We start from the raw sequence: 27,529 nt of genomic DNA, 5'->3' as shown, positions 1-27,529 counted from the left end.
CTAACTGGCTACAGTCCACAGGGTCAAACAAAGTATATATGTATATATACGTGTGTGTATATATATATACACACACATATATGTGTGTATATATATGTCAGGTCAGTTTATTTCTCTTCCTTGGTTGTTATACAACAAAAATTTGAAAGGTTTAAAACAATAGACAAGTTACAGCTCAGTTCAGCTCAAGCAGACAGATCTTTTATTAGACAGACACTCTCAACACACAGCAGCAGGCTCACCCCAAAGGAGTCATCCTCCCTATTCCTTTTGGCTTTCCCCTCTGTATACTTCCTGTCTTCTTTTTTTGGTTGTGCCCTGTGCAAATATAGGGCTTGTACCCACTACCAATCAATGAATCAATGAAAGGGAATGCAAATGAGCATTCGTTCAAGGCCAATTGACAAATGCAACTTATATAACAGCAGACTCTGCTGTGTATGTCTTCCCATAATTCAGTGTTATAATCAGATGTATATATGTGTAGAATGTTTACAAACGCTTAATGGGTTCCTAGCTGCCTAAGGGTACTTGAGGAAGCCCCTGTGATTAGTTTGTATCCAGTGTATCCTAGGGTGCATGTGCTAGAGTTGGAGAAGTTACCCCCTGGTTATTTTGTAGCAAATGTGTGAGCTCCTGGGTGTGTCTGGGATGGGGTTTAGAGATCAGCTTGCATCCTTTTTGGCTAGGCCACCCCTCCTTGCTCATGTCTAACACACACACACGAATCTGAATGTGTGTGTACTCAATCATGTCCCACTCTTTAAGACCCCATGAACTGTAGTGGGTTGCCATTTCCTATTCCAGGGTATCCTCCCCACCCAAGGATCTAACCTGCGTCTCCTGCAACTCCTGCATTAGCAGGAGGATTCTTCACCAATGCACCACCTGGGAAGCCCTATATATATACATATATATTAATATAATACATACATATACTTTCAAAGGCAAAGAATATAGACTACACACACATACACACACACACAAATGGTAACACTGGTTGCTTATGAAAAGGAATTTCAGGTTTTCCGCTGCTTCACGCAATGTCCCAGAGATCCTTGCTCACGCTTCTTTGCAGCCAGAAAAAGACTGAGATGCACTGCCACAAGGGAACTCAAATAAATTTAGAATTGTTAAGACTATCTATTCAACAACAGACGGCACATTAAGAAATAAGAAAATGAAATGATTCGTTGTGTGTTAGTGTACTAGACTGTAAACTTATCAAAGAGCCCCTACTCCCTCCTCCTCTGGTAGGTCCACGGGACTTAAAACAGGAACTTAGGTACCCTTAAAGGACGAGATCTTTAAGGAAAACTTGCTGACTGGGAGGAGCTCCACCTGACTTCTTACAACACCCTCTTTTGTGTTTCTAAAATCCAGTACCCAAAACTAAAGATAATCATTTAACTGCCAAAGCATTTTCAAAAAGAAAAATATGCTGAGAATAAAAACACAACGAAACAGGGCTTCAAGTCCTTTGTTAGACTTTTTAATCACTTTTGGAAGAAGGGGGTGTCTAGAAAAGAAAAGGGTTATTAAGCGGGCTGGCTCCTAAGTCCACGCAAGGCACGATGTTTGCAGCAATTTAGACGAGAAATGTCTGGACAAGGAAATGGCAACCCACTCCAGTGTTCTTGCCTGGAGAATCCCAGGGACTGGGGAGCCTGGTGGGCTGCCGTCTATGGAGTCGCACAGAGTCGTACACGACTGAAGCGACTTAGCAGCAGCAGCAGAGGAGACCTGAAGTGTCAATTAACAAACCCCGCCTCTCCTTCGCAGCTGCTTTTACCTGCCTGGGGTGGGGGCGGGGGCGGGGGCGGAATGAGAAAGGCAAAGTCAAGAATCAAAGGAAGAGGGGAAAGTGGGGTCAGGCGCCGAGAAGCTGGAAATGAAACAGCAACATTGGTGGAATTACGAGGAAGGCGTGGCAGGAGAGCGACAAACCAACCGGGAAGACCCGTGGTTCGACGAGACCCAAGCAAGGTGCTAGCAGGAAAACAAAAATGAAAGGGGTGACGGGGTGAAAAGCGACTGAGGCTTTGATGACAGCTCGGACTGGGTCTTCAACCCGCAGGGGCCGGGGAGACCAGGGGACCTTCCATTGTGCGGGGCCCCACCGCTCCCTCCCCTCCGCTCCCCGCACAGCCGAGCCAAAGCCGGAGCCCGAGCCGGAGCCGGAGCCCTCACAGCTCCGGGCCGCAGCTCCCGTCGCCGCCTGTGTCTCCCCTTTGCCCGAGGTAGGAGATAATATGCTCAGTCCTCCTCCGACCCTTTCTCACCAGCAGAAGATCGTCGTCTCCCGGCCTTCCCCTTGTCCATCTTCTCCTCCTGCTGGAATCGCAGTCGCTGTCACCTCAAGCCCCCTCTGAGTAGGGGAGGGAGGGGGAGGGGAGAGGGGGGAAAAAAAGCCAAGAACGTGAGAATTGCGCTTGCGCAAGAGCAGTCGCCTGCCTCAGACCGGAAATTACTGCCCCTCCCACCTCCATCCGGAAATCACTTCCTGGGACTTGTTTGCTCTGTGGGTTAGCCGCTCAAGTGTTTGTTTAAGTGGCGTTTTTTCATTCTCTCTGTGCCTATAGGACACTGAGACTGGGTGTGAGGTTTTAGCCCATAAAGGTTTTGTTGACTTGAAGATGCGCTTGACTAAAAATTAAAGCAAGGAAGCTAGGAATTCCCCCACTTCGCTACCCCAGAAATCGTCCTTTGATGGTATTACTTTACTCGTGGCGTCTGCTATGTGTCTGTTCTCAAGGCGCTTCCTCAAATTTAGAAGCAAAAAGACTTTTTAACAAGACAAAAATCAATAGCCTGTTAGTTTAGCAGTTGGAGTGGAAATCAATTAAGTCAGCTGAGGGAAAAAAAGTAATAGGATCTCTTCAAAATCCAAATCCATAATTTTTAAAGGACAGGGAAAAAGCTGGACCCCAATTTTTTAACGTAAAATAATGAGATGCTATAAAGTGGGTGGCTGTATATGAATTTGTTCAACTAATTTTTATTACAGTACTTAAGGGAATAACCCTGACTTCAACGAACTCAACGATTAGTACTTTGGGGCTGATTACTTTTTTAGTCCTTTCATAGGACCCATCAGTTTATAAAATTGTTCTATTTGATTAGCCATAAAGTACATATTTGAATACTTTTTTTAAGTGGGTAAACTTTAATCATAGTAAGTTTAACAAAATAACACAGAGCACTCTAGTTAGAGGCAAATGATACTGGAATGTTCCAGCAGTTTAACATCCGCTCCCCTCTCCCCCATCTTGCCAAGGCTGGTAATGGGACTTAACTTGTTCAATTCACTGCCAGAGCCTGGCTTTAGCTTTTTTAGCCTTACTTTTTAATTACTGTGTCGTCTGTGTTGGAGCTAGGGGTAAGTCTCCAGGTGATAATGCCTATTGGGCTCGGGGGAGTGTCTTGCAAGGTCAGAATGGCTGAAAAGCAGAAATACGTCAGGACTTGCTGCGAATGAAATTCACTACAAGGATTTCATTTAGAGGCTCAGTTTATTTCTTTTTAGCAAATAAAAACACTGCCTAATGAAAATATCTGAATTTTATTATATAAGTCAACTTTTTAAATTGAATTTTACTCCAGAATCACGCTGGCTTGATTCATCAGCGGATATTATACGAAACAGAGCTGGAAAAAGATGGAAATAGAGGTAAGAGATGGAAACATAAAAAAGGAAATTCTAAGTAAGCCTAATCCATTTCTGTGCAAAGCTTCCTTAAAAGTAAATGGTTTTAAAGTTTAGCAGTAAGTCAACCTATTAGAAATGACATTATAAGAAATAATATTAGTCAACTTGCAAACATATCATTTAAACTTATCATTCAACCAAATATAGCATTTCTGTTAATACAGAGAGAGAGTCAGATTGTTTCTTTGAATGCAGCTGGTTTTGAATGACATATTTGAAGATAAATGACCTTTAAGCTCAAAAACTTGAAATTTGCTTTTTAAACCAGTATTTTTATTGTTTTTACAGTATCTGCTGCATAGTTGTATTGCAAACAACTTAAAGGACTAAAAAGTTCCGTCTTTTGAGGGAGTCATTTAACAATCTCACTTTGCAGTTTATGAAAGACTAATTACATGATCTTTTGTTTTATAGTGTTTTATGATGTTGAGGTGAAAGCTTCCTTATTTTAAAATAAGTGAATTGTGAACTTTTAAAATAAGTGAATCATTCAAAAAAAGTGAATGATTCCCTTAGTATGTTTGTAGATAAGGTCATTTCTTTTATGTATGTTTAGCTCACCATGTATAGAGCCTTTTAAATTAAGATTGTTTGAGATTAGAAATTCATCAGCCCAGTATTTTATAGGAGGAGAGGATGGACAGGTTTGATCTTAATGAGTATGGTTCTTTATTGGGTGTTAAAAGTGTATATAAAGTGTTTTATTCTATTTTTGTTTTGACTATAGGATTAAAAGCAGTGGCTATGATTTTTTTAATAGTTACAGGACATGATGGCAGTGTTAAATTGATCAACTCTTTATTTTACCCATTAAGTAACAATGTCTTTGAGGAGAGCTTAAACTAAAAATGACACTTCTCTTCCCAAGTGAATTAACTTTTAAGTACAATCTGAATATAAATAGGTTTGGTTGGTGACTAAATATATCAAGGAACAGCTATATATGAATTCAGGGGAGAGTTACATGTTGAAGTGTATTAGCCAAGCAATGTAAACTACAATAAATTGTAAAGTACTGTCTGCCTTTTCATTCTACAGGATACTCTGCACCTTGCTCCTTTTCTCTCCACTTAAATACTTGTCCTTTATTTATCGGTGTGCCATATTGGTTATCCAGTTTGCAAACTCCCATTCTTTTCCCCTAAGAATTGTTTCTCAAACAACTAGGTACAAACGCACTTACAACTAGGTACAAACGCACTTAACAAAGGTGAAAAAGAGGAATTGAATGCCATATATTACATGCTATTAGAAAATACCGATTTTGTTTTACTCTGATTGAAAGAAAAGTTAGCTAACAACATTCTTTAGCTCTTTGGTTTAGTTTAGTTGATTTAGGTTTACTTCATTGAGTTTTACATACTAGGTTATCTTTCTATTTCAGTAGAGAAAAGGGCAGTTTGTTTGAATAAACAAAGTATTTTTAGATATAAGAGATAACTGCTTTTCTGTACAAACCTCATCCATGCCAGACTATCAAATAGACCCTCCTTTTGGAGAGCAATTTAGCAGTATCCGGTAGAATGGAAGATGTCAACATGACTTAGAAATTCCACTTGTAGGCATATTGCCTAGAGAAACTCTTGATATGTGCACAAAAAATATATAAGAATGTTCATTGTAGCTTTATGTGCTTAGTCACTTAGTTGTGTCTGACTTTTTGTGACCCCATGAACTGTAGCCCACCAGGCTCCTCTGTCCATGGGGATTCTCCAGGCAAGAATACTGGAGTGGGTTGCCATGCCCTCCTCCAGGGTATCTTCCCAATACAGGAATTGAACCCAAGTCTCACTCATTGCAGGCGGATTCTTTACCAGCTGAGCTACCAGGGAACCCCACTTTGTTTATAATCGTGGAAAACTGGAGCAGCCTTAAAGTTATTCAACAGAATAATGGTTAAACCATGGCATATTCAAGCAATGGAACACTATAAATTAGTAAAATGAATGATCTCGGACTGTGCTTATTAATGTGGGAAAAAATCACAATGTTGAGTGAATAAGAAAGGCTGGGCAAGAGAGAGATTTTTTTTTTATTTCATATTTCTCAAAAAGAAGATCATCCTGTCTTATTTTACAGAAACTTCCATGTGTGAGACACTGCATAAAATGGCTTTTATCTATATTAATTCTCACAACAGCCTTGTGAAATGTTATCCTATTTTGCATTTATGCATTGAAAAAATATTTGTATATCCCAGACACTGTTCCAAGTACTATAGATAGAGCAGTTAATTAAACAAAGTTCCTGTTCTCACAGAGCTTTCATTCTAGTGAGGAGAGACAATTTTTAAATATACAATTATATATCAGGTGGTAATGTAGGCTATGAAGAAAAATAAAGTAGAGTGGCAGGATAGACGGTAATATCATTTGCTGTTTTAGATAGTATAAACTAAAACTCAGAAGTTGAAGAAACTGAAACTGATAGAGGTTAAGAAACCAGCTAAAAGTCATTCAACTTAACATTTGGAGCTAGAATTTAAACCCAAATCAATTAATCTACTTCCAGAGGCTCCTCCTATCTGTCACTTGCACTCTAGGAAAAGATATTAATTACATAACAGCACCTGAGATCAGCAACACTGGAAGGAAAAGTTTTTAAAGGAACAGAAAATAGCAGTCTATATAGGTTGGATAATTTGGATAACCAAATACCTTCATAAAGTACTGGTTGGGTATGGGAGTCAGATTCAGAAAGTGAGAAAAGAGTTAAGAAATCAAAGCAAGCTGGCACTGTTTTGATTTTACCTTAAGCCTTGAGTGGCACTGAAAATCATTTTAAGTGCTATTTATTGGAAGTGGGTTGTGGTTGCTAGTGCTAGTGTTCAGAAATTCAGGAGCAAGAGTATTAATGTATTTGTTAAGAACATGAATTTGAGTCACATAGCCTCAGTACCTAATCATTTAACAGTTGTTTGATTTTAGCACAAACCACTTAACCTTTTTTTTTCTCCCCAAAATAAAGTCTATTGAGGTTTTTTTCCTCCCGGGACTTAGCCTTTCAAGGACTTTTCTTTCCCTTTGGGCTATGACTACAATAACTAAGTTAACTTCTCAGTCACTTTTAGTTTCAAACATCAGAATAACCATATCTTCTATTATTAGATAACTTGATCATAATCTCCAGTGCCTGGTTCACATTTCACATCTACTGCCATCCCCTGTCGTTTATTTAATAGCAAAAATATTTAAATGCTTACTGTGGAGATAAAGACTAACCAAATGAGAAAAACAAAATCTATTCATTCTGAGCTCACTATAGCAAGGGAGTCAGCCACCATCACTTGCATTCTGGCAGTGACTCAAAAGCCAGCAGAGGAGCGGGAAAGCTTTGTAGTGGAAAAAAAGGGAAGGCTGCTGGCATGTCCTGATTGGACCATATCGGCATGAGGAAGCTGTCTGCAAGCTAACTAAAAGGGAGCCATCCTGTGTCACTGGTTAGGGGTGCCTATGTGGCTTTCTCTGGTGGGTCCTAAGTTGGAAGCAGGTATAAAAATTACGGAAGCTATAAGTTATTAACCAAGTCTTGGGACTTGCCTGGTGGTCCAGTGGCTGAGACTCCACATTGCCAATGCAGGGGACCCCAGGGTTCGACCCTTGGTCAGGGAACTAGATGCCACATGCTGCAACTAAAGATCCTGCATGCCACAGCTAAGACTGGGCACAGCCAAATAAGTAAATAAATACAAATCAAGTCTTGGCCATTTGGGGCCAACTGTGACAGAAGTTATTGTTTGACTTCTCAGATTGTCACTAGAAGTAAGCAGTCTCACTTCCTGAGATTCTGCCTTTTAAGACTGGCTTCCAGGGCTGTTTATTGTAGATGAGAGATTTACTTCCTGGGCAAGTTGCTGCAGATTGTGGGTCAGAGTTCTGTTTTTATATATGGTCTATCCATTGTCCCTTAGTGTATTCAACTTCTCACTACTGTGCATTTTTCACAATTATTTTGAGTTAAAATCTCTACCATAGGTTAATATATTCATGTTTGCTGTTTGGTTATTAAGTTGTGCCTGACTCTTTTTGCAACCCTACGGACTGTAGCCCTCCAAGATCCCCCATCTATGGGATTTCCCAGGCAAGAATACTGGAGTGGGTTCCCATTTCCTCTTCTAAGGGATCTTCCCATCCCAGGGTTCAAAACCATATCTCTTGTGTCTCCTGCATTGGCAGGCAGATTCTTTACCATGGGGCCACCAGGGAAGCCCTAATATCTTCATAAAGTGCTTAACTTAACATGATTTCCCACAGGAAGACTTAAGCAAGATGAAATTTGTATTTTATTTTTTTCTAGTACTGACATAATACTGCTTTTTACTTTCAGTGGTTACCAGTGACTCAGAAACTGAGCTTCCAAAAATTTATTGAACAATCTGACTTACTAGAAGAACTTAAATATGACTTCAATGAAAAAGCTGAATTGAGACACACTGAGACACATGGGCCTTTTGCCTTTAACTATTATAAAAATGTCCTGGAGAGGAATAGCAAGCGCTACTGGGCCCTTGGCCATTTGCTTGAACAATACATTTATGAACTTTTGGAGAAAGTGTGCAAATTACAAAAAGTATATATCCCACCAGAGGCTGATAAGGAACCAAGAAGCTTCTTTTTCATGAGTGAGAGAGCGTTATCAAATCATCATTCTGCTCTTCTTGTCCTCCTTCAAGACCACGGGGTCTTTAGAGCTGGTCAGTGGAGTCAGCAAGCAATAATACATCATGGTCTCCAGCATGGAAGTCAGATACCATGTATTCAAATGGCATTGCAGGCACATTATGATGTAATTGTGCTAAACCCCAATGACAATTTTGTGGACCAGCAGACAGGAGAAGAGTGGAAAGGCCTTTTAACACAAAATGGTGAGTTCGCTTCCAGAAAAATGGTTCAGACAAAGAGCTTTTTCTCTCTCCAGGAGTCTCTCCAATGTATTCCAAAAAGATGCAGCAAGACCCCTGAAGAACACATGGCTTATATTTGGGATTACTTCATTTCAAAGACTGAAGGCAAGGATGTTGCTTTCATTGTACATGGTTATGGAGGCTTGGTTTTTATGGACTTGCTTGTTCGTAAAAAGTGGGATGTGATGAGCAAAGTATACGCTGTTGCACTTATTGACTCTGAACATCATGTAGGACACCAGTTGGGACGCGATGTCCAGTTATTAGAATGGATAAAGCAGCACTGCCGTGAATGGGTGACAAGTCCGAAGCCTTTGGATAAACCTGCAACAACCGTTTTGAAAAAGGAGTTTCCTATAGTTTCTGCTGGTACAGAAAAACACAACTTAGCCCCTTCCTCTAGCCTTCAGTCAATTTTTAAATACTTTAGAAAAGCTTTGAAAGCCAAAGCAGCTAATTTCTCTCGAGTGTCCATAATGACTAGAAGCTCCACAAAAAGAAAGCAGAGTGCTTAAGTTACTTTTTTTTGTCATCTAAGATTGTTTTGTCCCACTGAAACTTTGCAAATGTAGATGCTAGAAGAGAAGAACACTTCCAACTCACATGCAGTATTATGTTCTGACTTCAAGTCTGATTTGCTGAATTTGTTTAAAAGCAAATATGTTTTGCAAATATGTTCTGTAGCCTACTGATGAACCAGGAAGTCAGTACCATCACTAATATTTTACAATATTAGTCAAAGTAGTCTTGTTAGAGGATCTTCTTAGGAAAAGATTTCATATGGTTTAATGACACCAAAACTAATTGATAGAAATTAAATATTAAGTCAATATTTGACTTCTGTATTATTAGCACTATATTAAAATTATAAATGAAAATAAAATTAAGTATCATAAGGAAACTCCATTCTTGGTATATTTGTGAGTTTTTTATTTTTCTTATGTGTGTGTTTACTCATACCTTTGCTAATATCTGACTGTCTACTATGTACTAGTAAATATTAATGCTGGGCACATTAACAAGGCCAACAGTGCCTTTATCTTTCTTTGAGGTTCACAAGGAAAAACAAATTACAAGTGTGAAGAGTGTTAAGAAATAAAGGGCATCATGGAACATCTAATATGAGAGCTAATAATAGCTTTGGGGTTCAGGGAATACTCCTTTGACAAAATGATGCCTAGTTTGAAGAACAGTAGTAGTTACCTGGGAAAACAAAGTCACAGTCAAAGGAATCACATGTGCAGAAGTCCTGAGGCAGAAGAAAGAAGTCCAGTTCAGCAAGAGCTAAAAGATTATAGAATAGTAGTAAAGGAAACATTCATTAAACATTCATGACATTCATTAAAGACAGGAAAATTCAAAAGTGATTGGTGCAATGGGGATTTTGTAGTGGGGGAAAGATAGGACTCAACTGCAAATACAATGATGGGAGTGGGGGAGGAGTTATAGCCAAGTAGCAATGAATACCAAAGGCAGTGGCACCCCACGCCAGTACTCTTGCCTGGAAAATCCCATGGACGGAGGAGCCTGGTAGGCTGCGGTCCTGTGGGGTCTCGAAGAGTCGGACACGACTGAGCAACTTCACTTTGACTTTCCACTTTCATGCACTGGAGAAGGAAATGGCAACCCACTCCAGTATTCTTGCCTGGAGAATCCCAGGGACGGGGGAGCCTGGTGGGCTGCCATCTATGGGGTCACACAGAGTCAGACACAACTGAAGAGACAGCAGCAGGATTCTTACTGCGGGCAGGGCAGGGCTGGGAAGATATTGACAGTGGAGTATGAGGAATTTTATCAAATATAATAGAGAATGTTCAGACACCAAAGGTGAGATTTTCACTAACTGACTCAGCAGAATTTTTGCTACACCTGGACTAAACAGACCAAGGGCAGAGCCCAATGTCAGAGCCTACTCAAGAGAAGGGCTCCGAGCAGCCAAAATCAGATTTGATGGAGAGAAGTTTTGTCAGTAGCTGCTAAGTTAAGTTGGAGAAATAAACAGGCAGCTTACTTAAGGCTGCAATGTCGAAAAAAAAAACTTTATTCTAATAACAGTGGAAACCATTGGATGGTTTTAGACAGAATACTAGCAGATTTACACTTTATAAAGAATATCCTGATTGTAGTTTAGAGAATAGTTTAGAAGCAGAACACGCTTGGAAGCTAAGAGATCAAATAATTTTGGCAGTAGTTTGAGAAATGTTCAATGCTTTTTTTTTATATAAGTGTAAATGTCTTACAGTATTTAAGTGTACAGCAAAATGATTCATTTTTTTGTGGATTATATTCCATCATAGATTATTATAAGATATTGAATATAATTCCCTGTGCTATACAATAAGGGGCTTCCCTGGTAGCTCAGCTGGTAAAGAATCCACCTGCAATGCAGAAGACTTGTGTTTGATCCCTGAATTAGGAAGATCCCCTAGAGAAAGGGACAGCTACCCACTCCAGTATTCTGGCTCAGAGAATTTCATGGACTGTATAATCCACGGAGTCACAAAGGGTCAGACACAACTGAGCAACTTTCACTTTTTCATACAATAAATCCTTGTTGCTTCTCTGTTTTATAATAGTTTGCATCTGTTACTCCCATACCTATAATTTATTCCTTCCTTTGCTTTGGTAACCATAAACTTGTTTTCTATATCTATGAATGTTTCTTTTGTATGTACATTCATTTGTATTATTTTTTTAGATTCAACATATGAGTGATACCATGTATAATTTGTCTTTGACATTTCACTAAGCATAATATTCTCCAGATCCATCCACATTGCTGCAAATGGCAATATTCCATTCTTTTTATGGCTGAGTGATATTCCATTTCATTTGCATATGACATCTTAATCTAATCATCTATCAATGGGCATTGGGTTGCTTCAACATCTTGCCTATTGTAAATAGTGCTGCTATGAATACTGGGGTGCATGCATCTTTTCAAATTAGTGTTTTCATTTTTCTCCAGATGTACACCCAGGAGTGAATTGCTGGCTCATATGGTAACTCTATTTTTGGCTTTTCAAGGAACTCCCATACTGTTTTCCACAGTGGCTGCACCAATTTGCATTCCCACCAACAGTATACAAGGGTTCTCTTTTCTCCACATCCTCTCCAATATTTGTTATTTGTAGACTCTTTGATGAGGGCCATTCTGACAGGGGTGAAGTGATATTTCATTGTGATTATAATTTGCAGAGAAATGCTTAATACATGTAATGAACAAAATTTTGTGATTGGAGGTCAGGAATAAGGAGAAGGAAATAACAAGGAGTGTTCCCAGATGTTTTGTCTTCAGCAACTAGTTGGACAGAAATACAATACTATTTACTAAAAAGAAAAAAGAGAAGTATCATTTACTGAAATAGGACTACCGGTGAAAACTTTATTTTGGTGGTTCCAGAAAGTTTTAAAGAAAGATAAAGGAATAGGTTACAAGTTTTTTTTTTTTAGCTCTGCCCCTACATGAGTACTAGAGGAAAACATATTAGATGTTACATTTGAAAATTTGACTCTGCCATATCTAATGGGTCATATGAATTTTTTTGTACATAGCTCTTTCTAGTTCTTCTAGTGTTCTAATTCCTAATGGTTTTGTTTTGTTTTTGGTTTTGGGCCACATCACACACCATGTGGGATTTTAGTTCCTCAACCAGGGGTTGAACCCATCCCCTGCACTGGAAGTGAAACCATTTACCTCAGATTGGGACTTGACCCCACATGGCTGAGACTTGAAACCAGTTAAAACCCAGTTTGGGACTCGAACTCAGCCAAAACTCACAGTCTTCCCACTGAGGTCACAGACCTGGTTTAGGACCTAATGAAGCTCAGGTTCTTGATGTTCTCATCACAGAAAGAATTCAGTAAGAGACAAAACGATAGGTAAGAAGTGGAGTTATTCAGAGAGAAACACACTCTACAGACAGTGTGGGTCAACACAAAGGGCCAGTGCAGTGGCCTTGAAATGTGGTGTGGTTGGCTTTTATGCGCTGGGTAATTTCACAGGCTAATGAGTGGGAGGATTATTCCAACTAGTTTGGGGAAGGGGGTGGGGATTTCCAGGGGTTAGGCTACCACCCACTTTTGGTGTTTGATGGTCAACCTTGGAACTGTCATGGCACCTCTGGGTGTGTCATTTAGCCTGCTGATGTGTTACAGTGAGCCCATACAGAGGATCAAGGTCTAGTCAAGTTGACTTGTCTGCCATTTTGGACCCATTTCGTTCTAATCAGTTTATGTTGTGCCCTCCAGCTATATCATTCTTTCAAAGGTGGTGCCCTGCCCCCTTCCCTCCTGTTTCAAAAGCAGACTCCTAATCACTGAACCATCAGGGAAGTTCCTCTTAGTTCTTTGTTTTTTTTAAACCTAGTTTAAGGCCACAGGACTGGAAAAGGTCAGTTTTCATTCCAATCCCAAAGAAAGGTAATGCCAAAGAATGCTCAAACTACTGCACAATTGCACCCATCTCACACGCTAGTAAAGTAATGCTCAAAATTCTCCAAGCCAGGCTTCAGCAATACGTGAACCTTGAACTTCCAAAGGCAGAGGAACCAGAGATCAAATTGCCAACATCTGCTGGATCATGGAAAAAGCAAGAGAGTTCCAGAAAAACATCTATTTCTGCTTTATTGACTATGCCAAAGCCTTTAACTGTGTGGATCACAATAAACTGTGGACAATTCTGAAAGATATGGGAATACCAGACCACCTGACCTGCCTCTTGAGAAACCTGTATGCAGGTCAGGAAGCAACAGTTAGAACTGGACTTGGAACAACAGACTGGTTCCAAATAGGAAAACGAATACGTCAAGGCTGTATATTGTCACCCTGCTTATTTAACTTATACGCAGGGTACATCATGAGAAATGCTGGGCTGGAAAAAGCACAAGCTGCAATCAAGATTGCCAGGAGAAATATCAATAACCTCAGACAGGCAGATGACACCACCCTTATGGCAGAAAGTGAAGAGGAACTAAAAAGCCTCTTGATGAAAGTGAATGTGGAGAGTGAAAAAGTTGGCTTAAAGCTCAACATTCAGAAAACGAAGATCATGGCATCCGGTCCCATCACTTCATGGGAAATAGATGGGGAAACAGTGGAAACAGTGTCAGACTTTTATTTTGGGGGGCTCCAAAATCACTGCAGATGGTGACTGCAGCCATGAAATTAAAAGACACTTACTACTTGTAAGAAAAGCTATGACCAACCTAGACAGCATATTGAAAAGCAGAGACATTACTTTGCCAACAAAGGTCCGTCTAGTCAAGGCTATGGTTTTTCCAGTAGTCATGTATGGATGTGAGAGTTGGACTGTGAAGAAGGCTGAGCGCCAAAGAATTGATGCTTTTGAACTGTGGTACTGGAGAAGACTCTTGAGTCCCTTGGACTGCAAGGAGATCCAACTAGTCCATTCTGAAGGAGATCAGCCCTGGGATTTCTTTGGAAGGAATGATGCTAAAGCTGAAACTCCAGTACTTTGGCCACCTCATGTGAACAGCCAACTCTGATGCTGGGAGGGATTGGGGGTAGGAAGAGAAGGGGACGACAGAGGATAAAATGGCTGGATGGCATCACTGACTCAATGGCTCTGAGTCTGAGTGAACTCTGGGAGTTGGTGATGGACAGGGAGGCCTGGCGTGCTGCAATTCATGGGGTCGCAAACAGACTGAGCGACTGAACTGAACTGACACTATAATTTCTGTTATGTACTGAATGTTTGTGTCCCCCACCAAAATTCATGGTGAAATTTTAATCTCCAATGTGATGCTATTAGGAGGTGGGATATTTGGGAGGTGATTACACCATGAGAGTAGAGCCCTTATTACCAGGATTAATGCTATTATGGAAGAAACTCAGAAAGCTCCCTTCTGCAGTGTGAGACAACAACATCAACAACCTCAAATATGCAGATGATATCATGCTAATGGCAGACAGCGGAAGAGTAACTAAAGAGCCTCTTGATAAGGGTGAAAGAAGAGAGTGAAAAAGCTGACTTAAAACTCAACATTCAAGAAACTAAAATCATGGCATCTGGTACCATCATTTCATGGCAAACAGGAGAAAAATAGAAACAGTGAAAAATGAAAAACCAGTTTTCTTTCTTTGGGCTCCAAAGTTTACTGCAGATTATAACTGCAGCCATGAAATTAAAAACCACTTGCTCCTTGGAAGAAAAGCTAAGACAAACCTAGACAGCATATTACAAAGCATAGACATCACTTTGCCAACAAAGGTCCATATAGTCAAAGCTATGGTTTTTCCAGTAGTCATGTATGGATGTGAAAGTTGGACCATAAAGAAGGCTGAGCATCAAAATATTGATCCTTTTGAACTGTGGTACTGGAGAACACTCTTGAGAGTCCCTTGGATAGAAAGGAGATCAAACCAGTCAGTCCTAAATGAAATCATTCCTGAATATTCATTGCAAAGATGGATCTGAAGCTCAAATTCTTTGGCTACCTGATGTGAAGAACTGAGTCACTGAAAAAACACTGATACTGGCTGGGGAAGAATGAAGGCAGGAGAAGGGGACAACAGAGAATGAAATGGTTGGATAGCATCACCAACTCAATGGACATAAATTTAAGCAAACTCCAGGAGATAATGAAGGACAGGGTGGCCTGGCATGCTACAGTCCATGGGGTTACAACGAGTTGGACACAATTTAGTAATTGAACAACAACAGCAACGTGAGACACAGTGAGAAGACAGCCATCTATGAAGCAGGTCTTCACTGGACACTGAATCTACTGATACCCTGATCATGGACTTCCCAGATCTAGAACTGTGAGGAATACTTTCTGTTTAAGGCTCCCAGCCTATAATACTCTGTTGCTACATATTAGATTACCCCAAAACTTAGTGACTTAACACAGTATTTATTATCTCACAGCTTCTGTTCAGGAGCAGCTTAGTTGAGTGATTCTGGTTCAGGATCCCTCAGAAGAGCACACACCAGATGATCTGAAGCATTTAACTCAGAAATATGTATTTCCATAATCCAGACATTGAAAGACCACTAATATTTTAGTGGTTAGGGCAACATTTAACATTAAAATAGCAACTAAAAGTTAGGATTGATGGAGATAGGGTCCAGTATATTTATTCTGTAAAGTTTAGGCTTAAAATGTTAAGATTTTATGACCATGAAAAAAAAAAAGACAAGCCATGGTGATCTACAGTTGAGCCTTAGTAACTCACTGTATGGACTTGTTACACAGGCTGCTTCTATTAAAAAATTAACCTAACACTTGTTAAAATAGTAAAGAAGACTTTATTCAAGACTATTGCAATTAGGGTTACTGCCAACAGAGAAGAAAGATCAGGCTCAAGTCTAAACACAACAAAGACAGGTAGGAATTAACACTCAAGAATTAGAGTAGGGGTATTAAAACTGTTTACCTCAGACTGGGACTTGAACCCACATGTCTGGGACTCCAGCCAAAACCCAGTTTCAAACTTGAACCCACATGACTGGAACTCGAACCAGGCCAAAACCCATGGTACCTGGTTTCAGGGCCTAATAAAGCTCAGGTTCTTGATGTCTCACTGCAGAAAGACTTCGTGAGAGACAAACTGATATGTAAGAAATGGATTTATTCAGATTCAGAGAGAAACACAGTCCACAAACAAGAGTGTGGGCCATCACAGAGGGCAAGTGTACTGCAAAATGCAGCACAGTTAGTTTTTATAGGCTAGGTAATTTCATATACTAATGAGTGGGAGAATTATTCCAACTATTTTTGGGAAGGAGTGGAGGTCTCCAGGACTTGGGCTATCACCCACTCCTTGGTCTTTTGCCCTGCAACTGTCATGGCACCTCTGGGTGTGTCATTTTGCTTGCTGATTGAGGATCAAGGTCTAGTCTTGTCTGCCATTGGTCCCATGTGATTCTAATTGGTTTAAGTTGTGACATTGGGTCATGTCATTCTTTCAAAAGTTGTGCCCTGCCCCTTCCTCTCCTGTTCAGTTCAGTTCAGTTCACCAACTCTTTGTGAAAGTACATTAACAGGGAGGGAACACGCACCACCCATCAACAGAAAATTGGATTAAAGATTTACTGAGCATGGCCCCGCCCATCAGAACAAGACCCATTCTCCCCCTCTGTCAGTCTCTCCCATCAGGAAGCTTCCATAAGCCTCTTATCCTTCTCCGTCAGAGGGCAGACAGAATGAAAACCACAATCACAGAAATCTAACCAATCTGATCACATGGACCACAGCCTTGTCTAACTCAATGAAACTATGAGCCACCCAAGACAGACGGGTCTGGCAAACCACTTCAGCATTCTTGCCTTGAAAACCCCATGAACAGTATGAAAAGGCAAAAAGACAGGGCACTGAAAGATGAACTCCCCAGGTCAGTAGATGCCCAATATGCCACTGGAGATAGGTGGAGAAATAACTCCAGAAAGAATGAAGAGACAGGCAAAGCAAAAACACCACCCAGTTGTGGATGTGACTGGTGATGGAAGTAAATACTGCATAGAAAACTGGAATGTTAGGTCCATGAATCAAGGCGAAATTGGAAGTGCTCAAACAGGAGATGGCAAGAGTGAATGTCGAAATTTTAGGAATCAGCCAACTAAAATGGACTGGAATGGGTGAATTTAACTCAGATAACCATTTTATCTATTACTGTGGGCAAGAATCCCTTAGAAGATATGGAGTAGTCATCATACTCAACAAGAGTCTGAAATGCAGTATGTGGATGCAATCTCAAAAATGATAGAATGATCTCTGTTCATTTCCAAGGCAAACCATTCAATATCACAGTATTCCAAGTCTGTGCCCCAACCAGTAATGCTGAACAGTTGAAATGAATGTTGAATGGGTCTATGAAGACCTACAAGACCTTCTAGAACTAACACCCAAAAGAGATGTCCTTTTCATTATAGGGGACTGGAATGCAAAAGTAGGAAGTCAAGAAATACTTGGAATAACAGGCAAATTTGGCATTGGAGTACAGAATGAAGCAGGGCAAAGGCTAATAGAGTTCTGCCAAGAGAATGCACTGGTCATAGCAAACACCCTCTTCTAACAACACAAGAGAAGACTATACACATGGACATCACCAGATGGTCAACACTCAAATCAGATTGATTATATTCTTTGCAGCCAAACATGGAGAGGCTCTATACAGTCAGCAAAAACAAGACTGGGAGCTGACTGTGGCTCAGATCATGAACTCCTTATTGCCAAATTCAGACTGAAATTGAAGAAAGTAGGGAAAACCACTAGACCATTCAGGTATGACCTAAATCAAATCCCTTATGATTATACAGTGGAGGTGAGAAATAGATTTAAGGGACTAGATCTGATAGACAGAGTGCCTGATGAACTATGGACAGAGGTTCATGACATTGTACAGGAGACAGGGATCAAGACTATCCCCAAGAAAAAGAAATGCAAAAAGGTTGTCTGAGGAGGCCTTACAAATAGCTGTGAAAAGAAGAGAAGCGAAAAGCAAAAGAGAAAAGGAAAGATATACCCATTTGAATGCAACGTTCCAAAGAATAGCAAGAAGAGATAAGAAAGCCTTCCTCAGTGATCAAAGAAATAGAGGGAAACAATAGACTGGGAAAGACTAGAGATCTCTTCAAGAAAATTAGAGATACCAAGGGAACATTTCATGCAAAGATGGGCTCGATAAAGGACAGAAATGGTATGGACCTGACAGAAGCAAAGATATTAAGAAGAGGTGGCAAGAATATAGAGAACTATACAAAAAAAGATGTTCATGATCCAAATAATCATCATGGTGTGATCACTCACCTAGAGCCAGACGTCCTGGAATGTGAAGTCAAGGAGTCTTAGGAAGCATCACTATGAATAAAGCTAGTGGAGGTAATAGAATTCCAGTTGAGCTATTTCAAATCCTAAAAGATGATGTTGTGAAAATGCTGCACTCAACATGCCCACAAATTTGGAAAAGTCAGCAGTGGCCAAGGACTGGAAAAGGTCAGTTTTCATTCCAATCCCAAAGAAAGGCAATGCCAAAGAATGCTCAAACTACCACACAATTGCACTCATCTCACACACCAGTCGGAGAAGACAATGGCACCCCACTCCAGTACTCTTGCCTGGAAAAGTCCATGGACGGAGGAGCCTGGAAGGCTGCAGTCCCTGGGGTCGCTGAGAGTCAGACACGACTGAGCGACTTCACTTTTACTTTTTACTTTCATGCGCTGGAAAAGGAAATGGCAACCCACTCCAGTGCTCTTGCCTGGAGAACCCCAAGGACGGCGGAGCCTGGTGGGCTGCCGTCTATGGGGTCACACAGAGTCGGACATAAGTGAAGCGACTTAGCAGCAGCAGCAGCAGCACACACCAGTAAAGCAATGTTCAAAATTCTCCAAGCCAGGCTTCAACAATACATGCACCGTGAACTTCCAGATGTTCGGCTGGATTTAGAAAAGGCAGAGGAACCAGAGATCAAATTGCCAACATCCATTGGATCATTGAAAAAGTGAGAGAGTTCCAGAAAAACATTTATTTCTGCTTTATTGACTATGTCAAAGCCTTTGACTGTGTGGATCACAATAAATGTGGAAAATTCTGAAAGAGATGGGAATACCAGACCATCTGACCTGCCTCCTGAGAAATCTTTATGCAGGTCAGGATGCAACAGTTAGAACTGGACATGGAACAACAGACTGGTTGCAAATCAGGAAAGGAGTACGTCAAGGCTGTATACTGTCACCCTGCTTATTTAAATTATGTGCAGAGTACATCATGAGAAATGCCAGACTGGATAAACCATAAGCTGGAATCAAGATTGCCAGGAGAAATATCAATAACCTCAGATATGCAGATGACACCACACTTATGGCAGAAATCAAAGAAGAACTAAAGAGCCTCTTGATGAAAGTGAAAGAGGAGAGTGAAAAAGTTGGCTTAAAACTCAACATTCAGAAAACAAAGATCATGGCATCTGGTCCTATCACTTCATGGGAAATAGATGGGGAAGCAATGGAAGCAGTGACAGACTTTATTTTTCTGGGCTCCAAAATCACTGCAGATGGTGACTGCAGCCATGAAATTAAAAGATGCTTGCTTCTTGTAAGAAAAGTTTTGACCAACCTGGACAGCATATTCAAAAGCAAAGACATTATTTTGCCAACAAAGGTCCATCTAGTCAAAGCTATGGTTTTCCTGTAGTCATGTATGGATATGAAAGTTGTATTATAAAGAAAGCTGAATGCTGAAGAATTGATGCTTTTGAACTGTGCTGTTGGAGAAGACTCTCTGGGAGTCCCTTGAACATCAAGGAGATCCAACCAGTCCATCCTGAAGGAAATCAGTCCTGAATATTCATTGGAAGGACTGATGCTGAAGTTGCAACTGCAATACTTTGGCCACCTGAGGTGAAGAATGACTCATTTGAAAAAACCCCGATGCTGGGAAGGACTGAAGGTGGGAGGAAGAGGGGAAGACAGAGGATGAGACGGTTTGATGGCATCACTAACTCAATGGACATGAGTTTGAGTAAGCTCCAGGAGTTGGTGACGGACAGGGAAGCCTGGCATGCTGCAGTCCATGGGGTTGCAAAGAGTCAGACAGGACTGAGTGACTGAACTGAACTGAACAGTATCAGTGGATCCAAAACTAAGAGGAAATCTCAGGAGTAGAGAGAGTCTTGCTAAAGGCCACCCAAGGGCTTAGACATGAGGAATGAGGAATGATAAACTTGATTAGATATCAAGGTTCAGGATGACTTAGCAGGAATCTTACTAACAGTGACCTATGCACTCTCACCAGAGAAGGCAATGGCACCTCACTCCAGTACTCTTGCCTGGAAAATCCCATGGATGGAGGAGCCTGGTAGGCTGAAGTCCATGGGGTCGCTAAGAGTCGGATACAACTGAGCGACTTCACTTTCACTTTTCACTTTCATGCATTGGAGAAGGAAATGGTAACCCACTCCAGTGTTCTTGCCTGGAGTATCCCAAGAATGGGGGAGCCTGATGGGCTGCCATCTATGGGGTCGCACAGAGTCGGACATGAATGAAGTGACTTAGCAGCAGCACTCTCACAGGTCAAGGTCAAGGACTAGTCCCAGGAGAGGACTCAGAGGAGCTTAACTAAAATGTGGCCAAGGAGAGTTTTTGTCACTTGAGTGTCCTCACAACAGGGCAGCTAGCTTCCCCTGGGATCAATCACCCAGGTGAATGGGCAAGCAGGAAACTACACTATCTTTTATGACCTATGCTCTGAAGTGGCATACTGGTCTACTCTTTTCCTATTTGTTAGACACAGGTCACTAAGTCCAAGGGAAGAGGAATTAGACTCCACCTCTTGCTGCTGCTGCTAAGTCACTTCAGTCGTGTCCGACTCTGTGCAACCCCATAGATGGCAGCCCACCAGGCTCCCCCGTCCCTGGGATTCTCCAGGCAAGAATACTGGAGTGGGTTGCCATTTCCTTCTCCAATGTGTGACAGTGAAAAATGAAAGGGAAGTTGCTCAGTCATGTCCGACTCCCAGCGACCCCATGGACTGCAGCCTACCAGGCTCCTCCATCCATGGGATTTTCCAGGCAAGAGTACTGGAGTGGGGTGCCATTGCCTTCTCCCCACCTCTTGAGAGAATGCCAAACAATTTAAAGACATATTTTAGACAACCACATCAGAAATAATGCCAACTGAAACTAATGGTATAGCAGCTCAATGCAGTTGTTGCTTATAAAATCATCTTGGCTCTGGGAACATGTTTATCTTGAAACAGCTGTGTACTTAGCTACTGCTTTCCTTTTTCTCTGCAAAACATCAAAATTTTTGCCACAAATTGAAAAGAAAGCTTATTTTCATTTTCCTTCCTAGGGTCACCCTAAATAATCCCTTTCTCTGCCTTCTGATGTAGGTCTATTTTAGCAGCTTGAAGTCAAAAAAAGGACAGCTCCAGATTTCTGGCTATAAGCTGTAGACCAGAGACGTGCCCTGATAGAGGAAAGACTGATATGGGAGTCTGATATGCCACTTCAGGAAAATCCTAAGGCTTTTGGACACCAGTATGTGATCATTTTTTCCCCTTTTTGTGGAAGATACCAACAGTTACAAGTAACAGGTTATGATCATTGTAAGGAAAGTATAAGATTTGTGTGTCGCCTCCCAATACTAAACATGGACTGTAGCCTGCTAGGTTCTTCTGTCCATGGGATTCTCCAGGCAAGAATACGGGAGTGGGTTGCCATTTCCTTCTCCAGGGGATCTTCCCCACCCAGGGATCGAACCCAGGTCTCCTGCACTGCAGGCAGACTCTTGACCCTCTGAGCCACCAGGGGCTTACCTAATACTAAACATATTTTTAACAAAAAAAGAAAACATGTTGTTTGTGAATTTGCTATGGGAAGTCTCTGTTAAAGAAGATGGCAAGAATTTCTCTTACTTCCTTTTCAAGGTTTCTTCAAAGGCAGTGGTTCTCTGTCTTCAAAGTACATCAGAATAACTTGGAAGTCTTAAAACACCAACTGCTAGGTGTCACTGCCAGAGTTTCTAATTCAGTAGGATTGCTAGGTGGGGCCACAAAATTTGCCTTTTAACAGTTCCCAGGTGATGCTAATGTTGTCAGTCTGAGGATCACACTTTGGGAACGACTGTTTGAAAGATTAGGAGTTACCAGAGAGGTAATAAAGTTAAATCTATCTCATGTGAGGTGAAAGTTATCAGGGATGATCATCTGGACCAAAGTTCCTCCCCTGAAGAAAGCAACAAAAGAGGTTTATTGGCTGAACCCATGTTTTATGGTCCCAATGATCCAACTGACACATTTGTCTCTCTCCCCACAGGAAAGGAAGTGGTGTGTCTCACTTGTCTTTCACGACCATTACCTCCAGTTGTCTACCATATAATTTAAGGGCAAATACAAATTAAAAATAAGAGATGTAATCCTCATTGTTGAAAACAAAGGGATTTCTTCCCCTCACACTTTCAGAATTTCTTTCTCCTTTTCAAATAGATGTAAATATTCATAATGGCTAAATAAGCTTCTTGCCCATCTCACAACTCAGGAATGTTTCCTCTAGAACCTGAAAGCCATCTTTTTAAAATATAAAGATCAAGGAAGGTAGTTCCCCTATCTCATAGTTCTCATGCCAGGGCAAGAACTTAAGTTTGATGGATGCCTTACTCCAACTGGCAAAACCATGTCCTGTCAAAAAGATTGGATAAAGCTAATTAACAAATAAAAGTAACCTCAATTATCATGGTAAAGTTAGGATGAACTTCACATGACAAAGTATGCTGTTAGGTTCTCTTGAGGACTGTTTATTGTTTATTTTGAAAATATGTTTGCAGTGGGGGTTATCTACTTGGCTAGTTAAGGGGGTGAGATTCCTTTCTGTCTTCACAATCTCTTCACAGATTGCCTATGATGCCCACCACAACCTGGTTTAGTGCTTATTCAAAACTAAATGTTTTCTTTCTTTACTATCTTTGTGGAGAGGATTTGTGGCTTGGGGGAAATCCTGTTTTTAGCAGTATTTCCTAAATAGTTCAGTTAGTAAAGAATCCGCCTGCAATGCAGTAGACCTCAGTTCGATTCCTGGGTCAGGAAGATCCACTGGAGAAGGGATAGGCTTCCCACTCCAGTATTCTTGGGCTTCCCTGGTAGCTCAGCTGGTAAAGAATCCGTCTGCAATGTGGGAGACCTGGGTTCAATCCCTGGACTGGGAAGATCCCCTGGAGAAGGGAAAGGCTACCCACTCCAGTATTCTGGCCCAGAGAATTCCATGGACAGAGGAGCCTGGCAGCCTACAGTCCATGGGGTCCCAAAGAATCAGACACGACTGAGTGACTTTCATTTGTGTGGTTTCTGTAGCGTAGTCGTTATCACGTTTGCCTAACATGCAAAAGGTCCCCGGTTCAAAACCGCATGGAAACAGCTTCATAAGGGCTTCCCTGGTGGCTCAGGTGGTAAACCGTCTGCCTGCAATTAGAGAGACCCGGGTTCGATTCCTGGGTCGGGAAGATCCCCTGGAGAAGGAAATGGCAACCCACTCCAGTATTCTTGCCTGGAAAATTCTGTGGACTGAGGAGCCTGGTTGGCAACAGCCCTTAGGGTTGCAAAGAGTCAGACATGACTGAGCAACTTCACTTTTCCTAAATAATACATCCCAGTTCCCAAATCCTAGAACAATTAGGTAACAGAAGACACTACCTACCCTCGGGCTGAGAGAGGAATGGTCAAGGTATTGCATAGCAATAAACTTTGCAAGGCATGAAAGGACAAGAAAATCCTTTTGTTTGGCCTCTGACTCTTAAGTATCCTAAAACTTTCATCTCACTTTTTAAAAATCAAAATAATATCTGCCCCAGAAAGCAGAGACCTCCCTAATTTTAGTAAACTGTAAGACAGGCCCACACCAAAAGAGAAACTTCAAATGCTACTAAATACAGAGTACAAAATTGAGTTTTGAATCAAAAACTGTACCATACTTATACCCTGACTTGGATTTCTAGATCATCTCTCATGACCCAACCCACTGTAATCCTGCCACTGACTCTTGTGGTCATGGCCTGAATCTTGGCTGTACCAAATACATATTGCTCCACCAAAACATTCACAAAAGTAGATGATACCTGGCTCTTTTCAGTGTCATATTGTTCAGTTTGCTTACTCAATTACATCTATTCACCTGTTTCTGATCTCCTACTCAATTCCATCTACTAACCTGTTTATCATCTCCTTTGTTGGCAAAATGGAGGGGGGGGAGATCACATAACAAGATAGAGTGATATCACTACAAATACTCACAATCCTTTAAGCTAGGCTTCAGCAATATGTGAACCAAGAACTTCAAGATGTACAAGCTGAGTTTAGAAAAGGGAGGGGAAGCAGAGATCAAATTGGCAACATTCCCTGGATCACAGAGAAAGCAAGGGAATTCCAGGAAAACATCTGCTTCATTAAAATTCTTAAAGATGTGGGAATACCAGACCACCTTACCTGCCTCCTGAGAAACCTGTATGAGGTCAAAAAGCAACAATTATATCCGGACATGGAACAATGAACTGGTTCAAAATTGGGAAAGGAATATGATAAGGCTATATTGTCACACTGTTTATTTAATTTAAATGCAAGGTACATCTTGCAAAATGCCAGGCTTGATGAATCACAAGCTGGAATCAAGATTTGCTGGGAGAAATATCAACAATCTCAGATATGCAGATACCACTCTAATGACAGAAATCGAGGAGTTACTAAAGAGCCTCTTGATAAGGATGAAAGAGAGTGAAAAAGCTGGCTTAAAACTCAACATACAAAAAAAGATTAGAGCATGTAGTCTCATCACTTCATAGCAAATAAGAGAAAAAGTGGGAAGAGTGACAGATTTTCTTCTCTTGGGCTTCAAACTCACCATGGATGGTGACTGCAGCCATGAAATTAAAAACTTGCTCCTTGGAAGAAAAGCTATGACAAACCTAGACAGTGTATTAAAAAGCAGAGACATCACTCTGCCAACAAAGGTCTGTATAGTAAAAGCTATGGTTTTTCCTGCAGTCATGTATGGATGTGAGAGTTGGACCATCAAGAAGGCTAAGTGCCAAAGAATTGAGCTTTCAAACTGTGGTGCTGGAGAAGACTCTTGAGAGCTCCCTGGACTGCAAGGAGATCAAATGAATCAATCCTAAAGGAAACCAACCCTGAATATTCATTGGAAGGACTGATGCTGAAACTGAAGCTCCAATACTTTGGCCACGTGATACAAAGAGCTGACTCAATGGAAAAGACTGATCCTGGCAAAGATTAAAGGCAGGAGGAGAAGGGGGCAATAGAGGATGAGATGATTGGATAGCATCACTGACTTAATGAACATGAGTTTGAGCAAACTCCAGGAGATAGCAAAGGACAGGGAAGCCTGGCATGCTGCAGTCCATGCAGTTGCAAAGATTTAGACATGACTTAGAGACTGAACAAAAACAAACAAACTGAATTAGATTGTGTGTTAGTAGCTCAGTCATGTCTGACTCTTTTCAATCCCATAGACCACAGCACACCAGGCTCCTCTGTCCATGGAATTCTCCAGACAAGAATACTGGAATGGGTTGCCATTCCCTTCTCCAGGGAATCTTTCCAAAACAGGGATCAAACCCAGGTCTGCTGCATTGTAGAAGATTCCTGACTGTCTGAGCCACCAGGGAAACCCAAATTAAATCATAAATAGAGCCCAACAACATGACTGTCATTCCCTAGTCAGCTGACACTTCTTTTCCTTTTTTAGTTCTAATTGTGATTTTAGGGAAAACATAAGTTTACCATATTAACAATTTTTAACTTCGGTAGTGTTGTTGTGCAACAGATCTCTAGAACTTTTTCACCTTAGAAAACTGAAACTTTATACCACTAAACACTTCATTTTCAGCACCATCCTCTTAGCCCCTGTAAATGCCACTCTACTTTCTATTTCTATTGCTGACACAAATAATCAATACTTAAACTATTCTAAGAAATAGAAAAGAGTTTTACTTGAGCCAAAATGGGGAATATAGCCTAGGAGGAAGCTTCTTAGTGGTTCCAAGGATCTGTTTCAATGAAGCATGGTTTTCAACACAGTTTTAAACCTTATTATTAAAACAAAGAACACACATCAAACACAACAGGGGTGCAATCATTCAATGTTTCAAAACAGACAGATTAGTATGAATTCAATGAGATAGCAGGATCCTGGTGTCTGGGAAGGAAACATCATCATCAAGAAACTATTAAACAATGCCATAGGTAGGGAGCTATTTATCTTTGTCTTAATTGAGGGCATTCTTTACCTTAATAGTTAAAGCAGATATGCTGTATAAGCATTCAACAGGTCATAATTCAGGCTGTTTTAGTTCACACAAAGTTCAGGCAGAACCATAGATAAAAGCCAGAAGGACTTCCCTATACCAAAATATGTGAAAAACTTCTCCATCACTCTTAGTATGTCACATTAATTATTCATGACAGTATCAAACCTTCTCCCTTTCTTCACTCTCCACAGATTCTTAGCAGACTACTTCCTTCAGAAATGGGAACTCTTAGCGAAAATCTTACTTCCCTGGTGGCTCAGCCAGTAAAGCATCTGCCACAATGCACGAAACCCAGGTTCGATCCCTGGGTTGGGAAGATTCCCTGGAGAAGAAAATGGCAACCCACTCCAGTATTCTTGCCTGGAGAATTCCATGAACAGAAGAGCCTGGCGGACCACAGTCCATGGGGTCGCAAAGAGTCGGACACGACTGAAGCGACTAACATTTAGCAAGAATAGAGACGAAGATGTAGAGAATGTACTTATGGACACAGTGAGTGAAGTCGAGGGTGGGACAAATTGAAAGAGTGGCATTGAGATATATATACTACCATATGTAAAACAGACAGCTAGTGGGAAGCAGGTGTATAACACAGGGAGCTCAACCCAGAGTTCTGTGATGATCTAGAGGGGTGGGGTGGGGTCGGGGGGAGGGAGTTCCAAGAGGAAGGTGATCTTATGTAAAACAGACAGCTAGGGGGAATCTGGTGTATAACACAGGAAGCTCAACCCAGGGTTCTATGATGACCTAGAAGGGTGAGGTGGGGCGAGGGGAGGGAGGACCAAGACGGAGGTGATCTGTGTATTATTATGGATGATTCACATTGTTGTATGTCAGAAACCAACACAACATTGTAAAGAAACTATCTTCCAGTCAAAAATAAATTAAAAAAAAAGAAACTGGAACTCTCAAATTACAACTGCCATATCTACAAACTGATTTCCATCCCTACCTAAGTTTCTTCCCTTTTTGTTACAAAGGAAGTACTCCTCCTGTACAAGAGCGATCCTCTCCAACTGTCCTCTGAATCCTTTCTTTCCTTATTCCCATGTTAACAATCCGATCAGTTGGTCAAATCTCTCCCAATAAGAGTAAAAATAACGGAAACTTCCTGGACACCACACCGGATGCTGAGTTC

The 27,529-nt window shown here is 41.1% G+C and overlaps 2 protein-coding genes across 34 annotated transcripts in view; one reads left to right on the top strand and one right to left on the bottom strand.

The window, feature by feature from the left end:
• SENP7 (SUMO specific peptidase 7) overlaps positions 1 to 27,529 on the bottom strand; it is a 185,573-nt gene that overhangs the window by 143,599 nt on the left and 14,445 nt on the right. For 20 of the 28 annotated variants that reach the window (XM_086409127.1, XM_086408931.1, XM_086408961.1 and 17 more), the window contains exon 2: positions 2,283 to 2,368. In XM_086409127.1, the coding sequence (XP_086265253.1) occupies positions 2,283 to 2,322 (40 nt within the window). In that variant the 5' untranslated portion in view covers positions 2,323 to 2,368. Of the gene's footprint in view, positions 1 to 2,282; positions 2,477 to 9,815; positions 9,892 to 27,529 lie in introns of those variants that run through there. The other 8 variants (XM_086408982.1, XM_086409024.1, XM_086409067.1 and 5 more) reach the window with 3 other exon arrangements.
• LOC147380082 (putative protein ARB2BP) lies at positions 1,803 to 26,883 on the top strand. 6 transcript variants are annotated; one of them, XM_086409270.1, is made up of 3 exons: positions 1,803 to 1,986; positions 3,604 to 3,670; positions 8,036 to 9,518. In XM_086409270.1, the coding sequence occupies exons 2-3, from the start codon at positions 3,659 to 3,661 to the stop codon at positions 9,125 to 9,127; spliced, it is 1,104 nt and encodes a 367-aa protein (XP_086265396.1). In that variant the 5' UTR covers positions 1,803 to 1,986; positions 3,604 to 3,658; the 3' UTR covers positions 9,128 to 9,518. The 6 variants fall into 6 exon arrangements, with proteins under 6 accessions (XP_086265396.1, XP_086265368.1, XP_086265406.1 ...); XM_086409242.1 differs by having other exon boundaries at positions 1,810 to 2,240; XM_086409280.1 differs by lacking the exon at positions 8,036 to 9,518 and adding an exon at positions 26,583 to 26,883 and having other exon boundaries at positions 1,816 to 2,240.

The sequence above is a fragment of the Bos grunniens genome, chromosome 1 (genome assembly GCF_055505025.1).
Source record: "Bos grunniens cultivar Pamir isolate PY7600 chromosome 1, Bosgru_T2T1.0, whole genome shotgun sequence".
Classification (NCBI taxonomy): Eukaryota; Metazoa; Chordata; class Mammalia; order Artiodactyla; family Bovidae; genus Bos; species Bos grunniens.
Note: the sequence above shows the minus strand (reverse complement) of the source record. Positions and strands in the feature narration are given on the sequence as shown.

Bases quoted from the DNA above. Each gene is read 5' to 3' on its own strand.
- LOC147380082 (XM_086409290.1), top strand. From the start codon at position 5,602: ATGGTTAAACCATGGCATATTCAAGCAATGGAACACTATAAATTA. The intron at 5,647-8,035 runs GTAAAATGAATG...TTTTACTTTCAG, and splicing joins CAATGGAACACTATAAATTA to TGGTTACCAGTGACTCAGAA.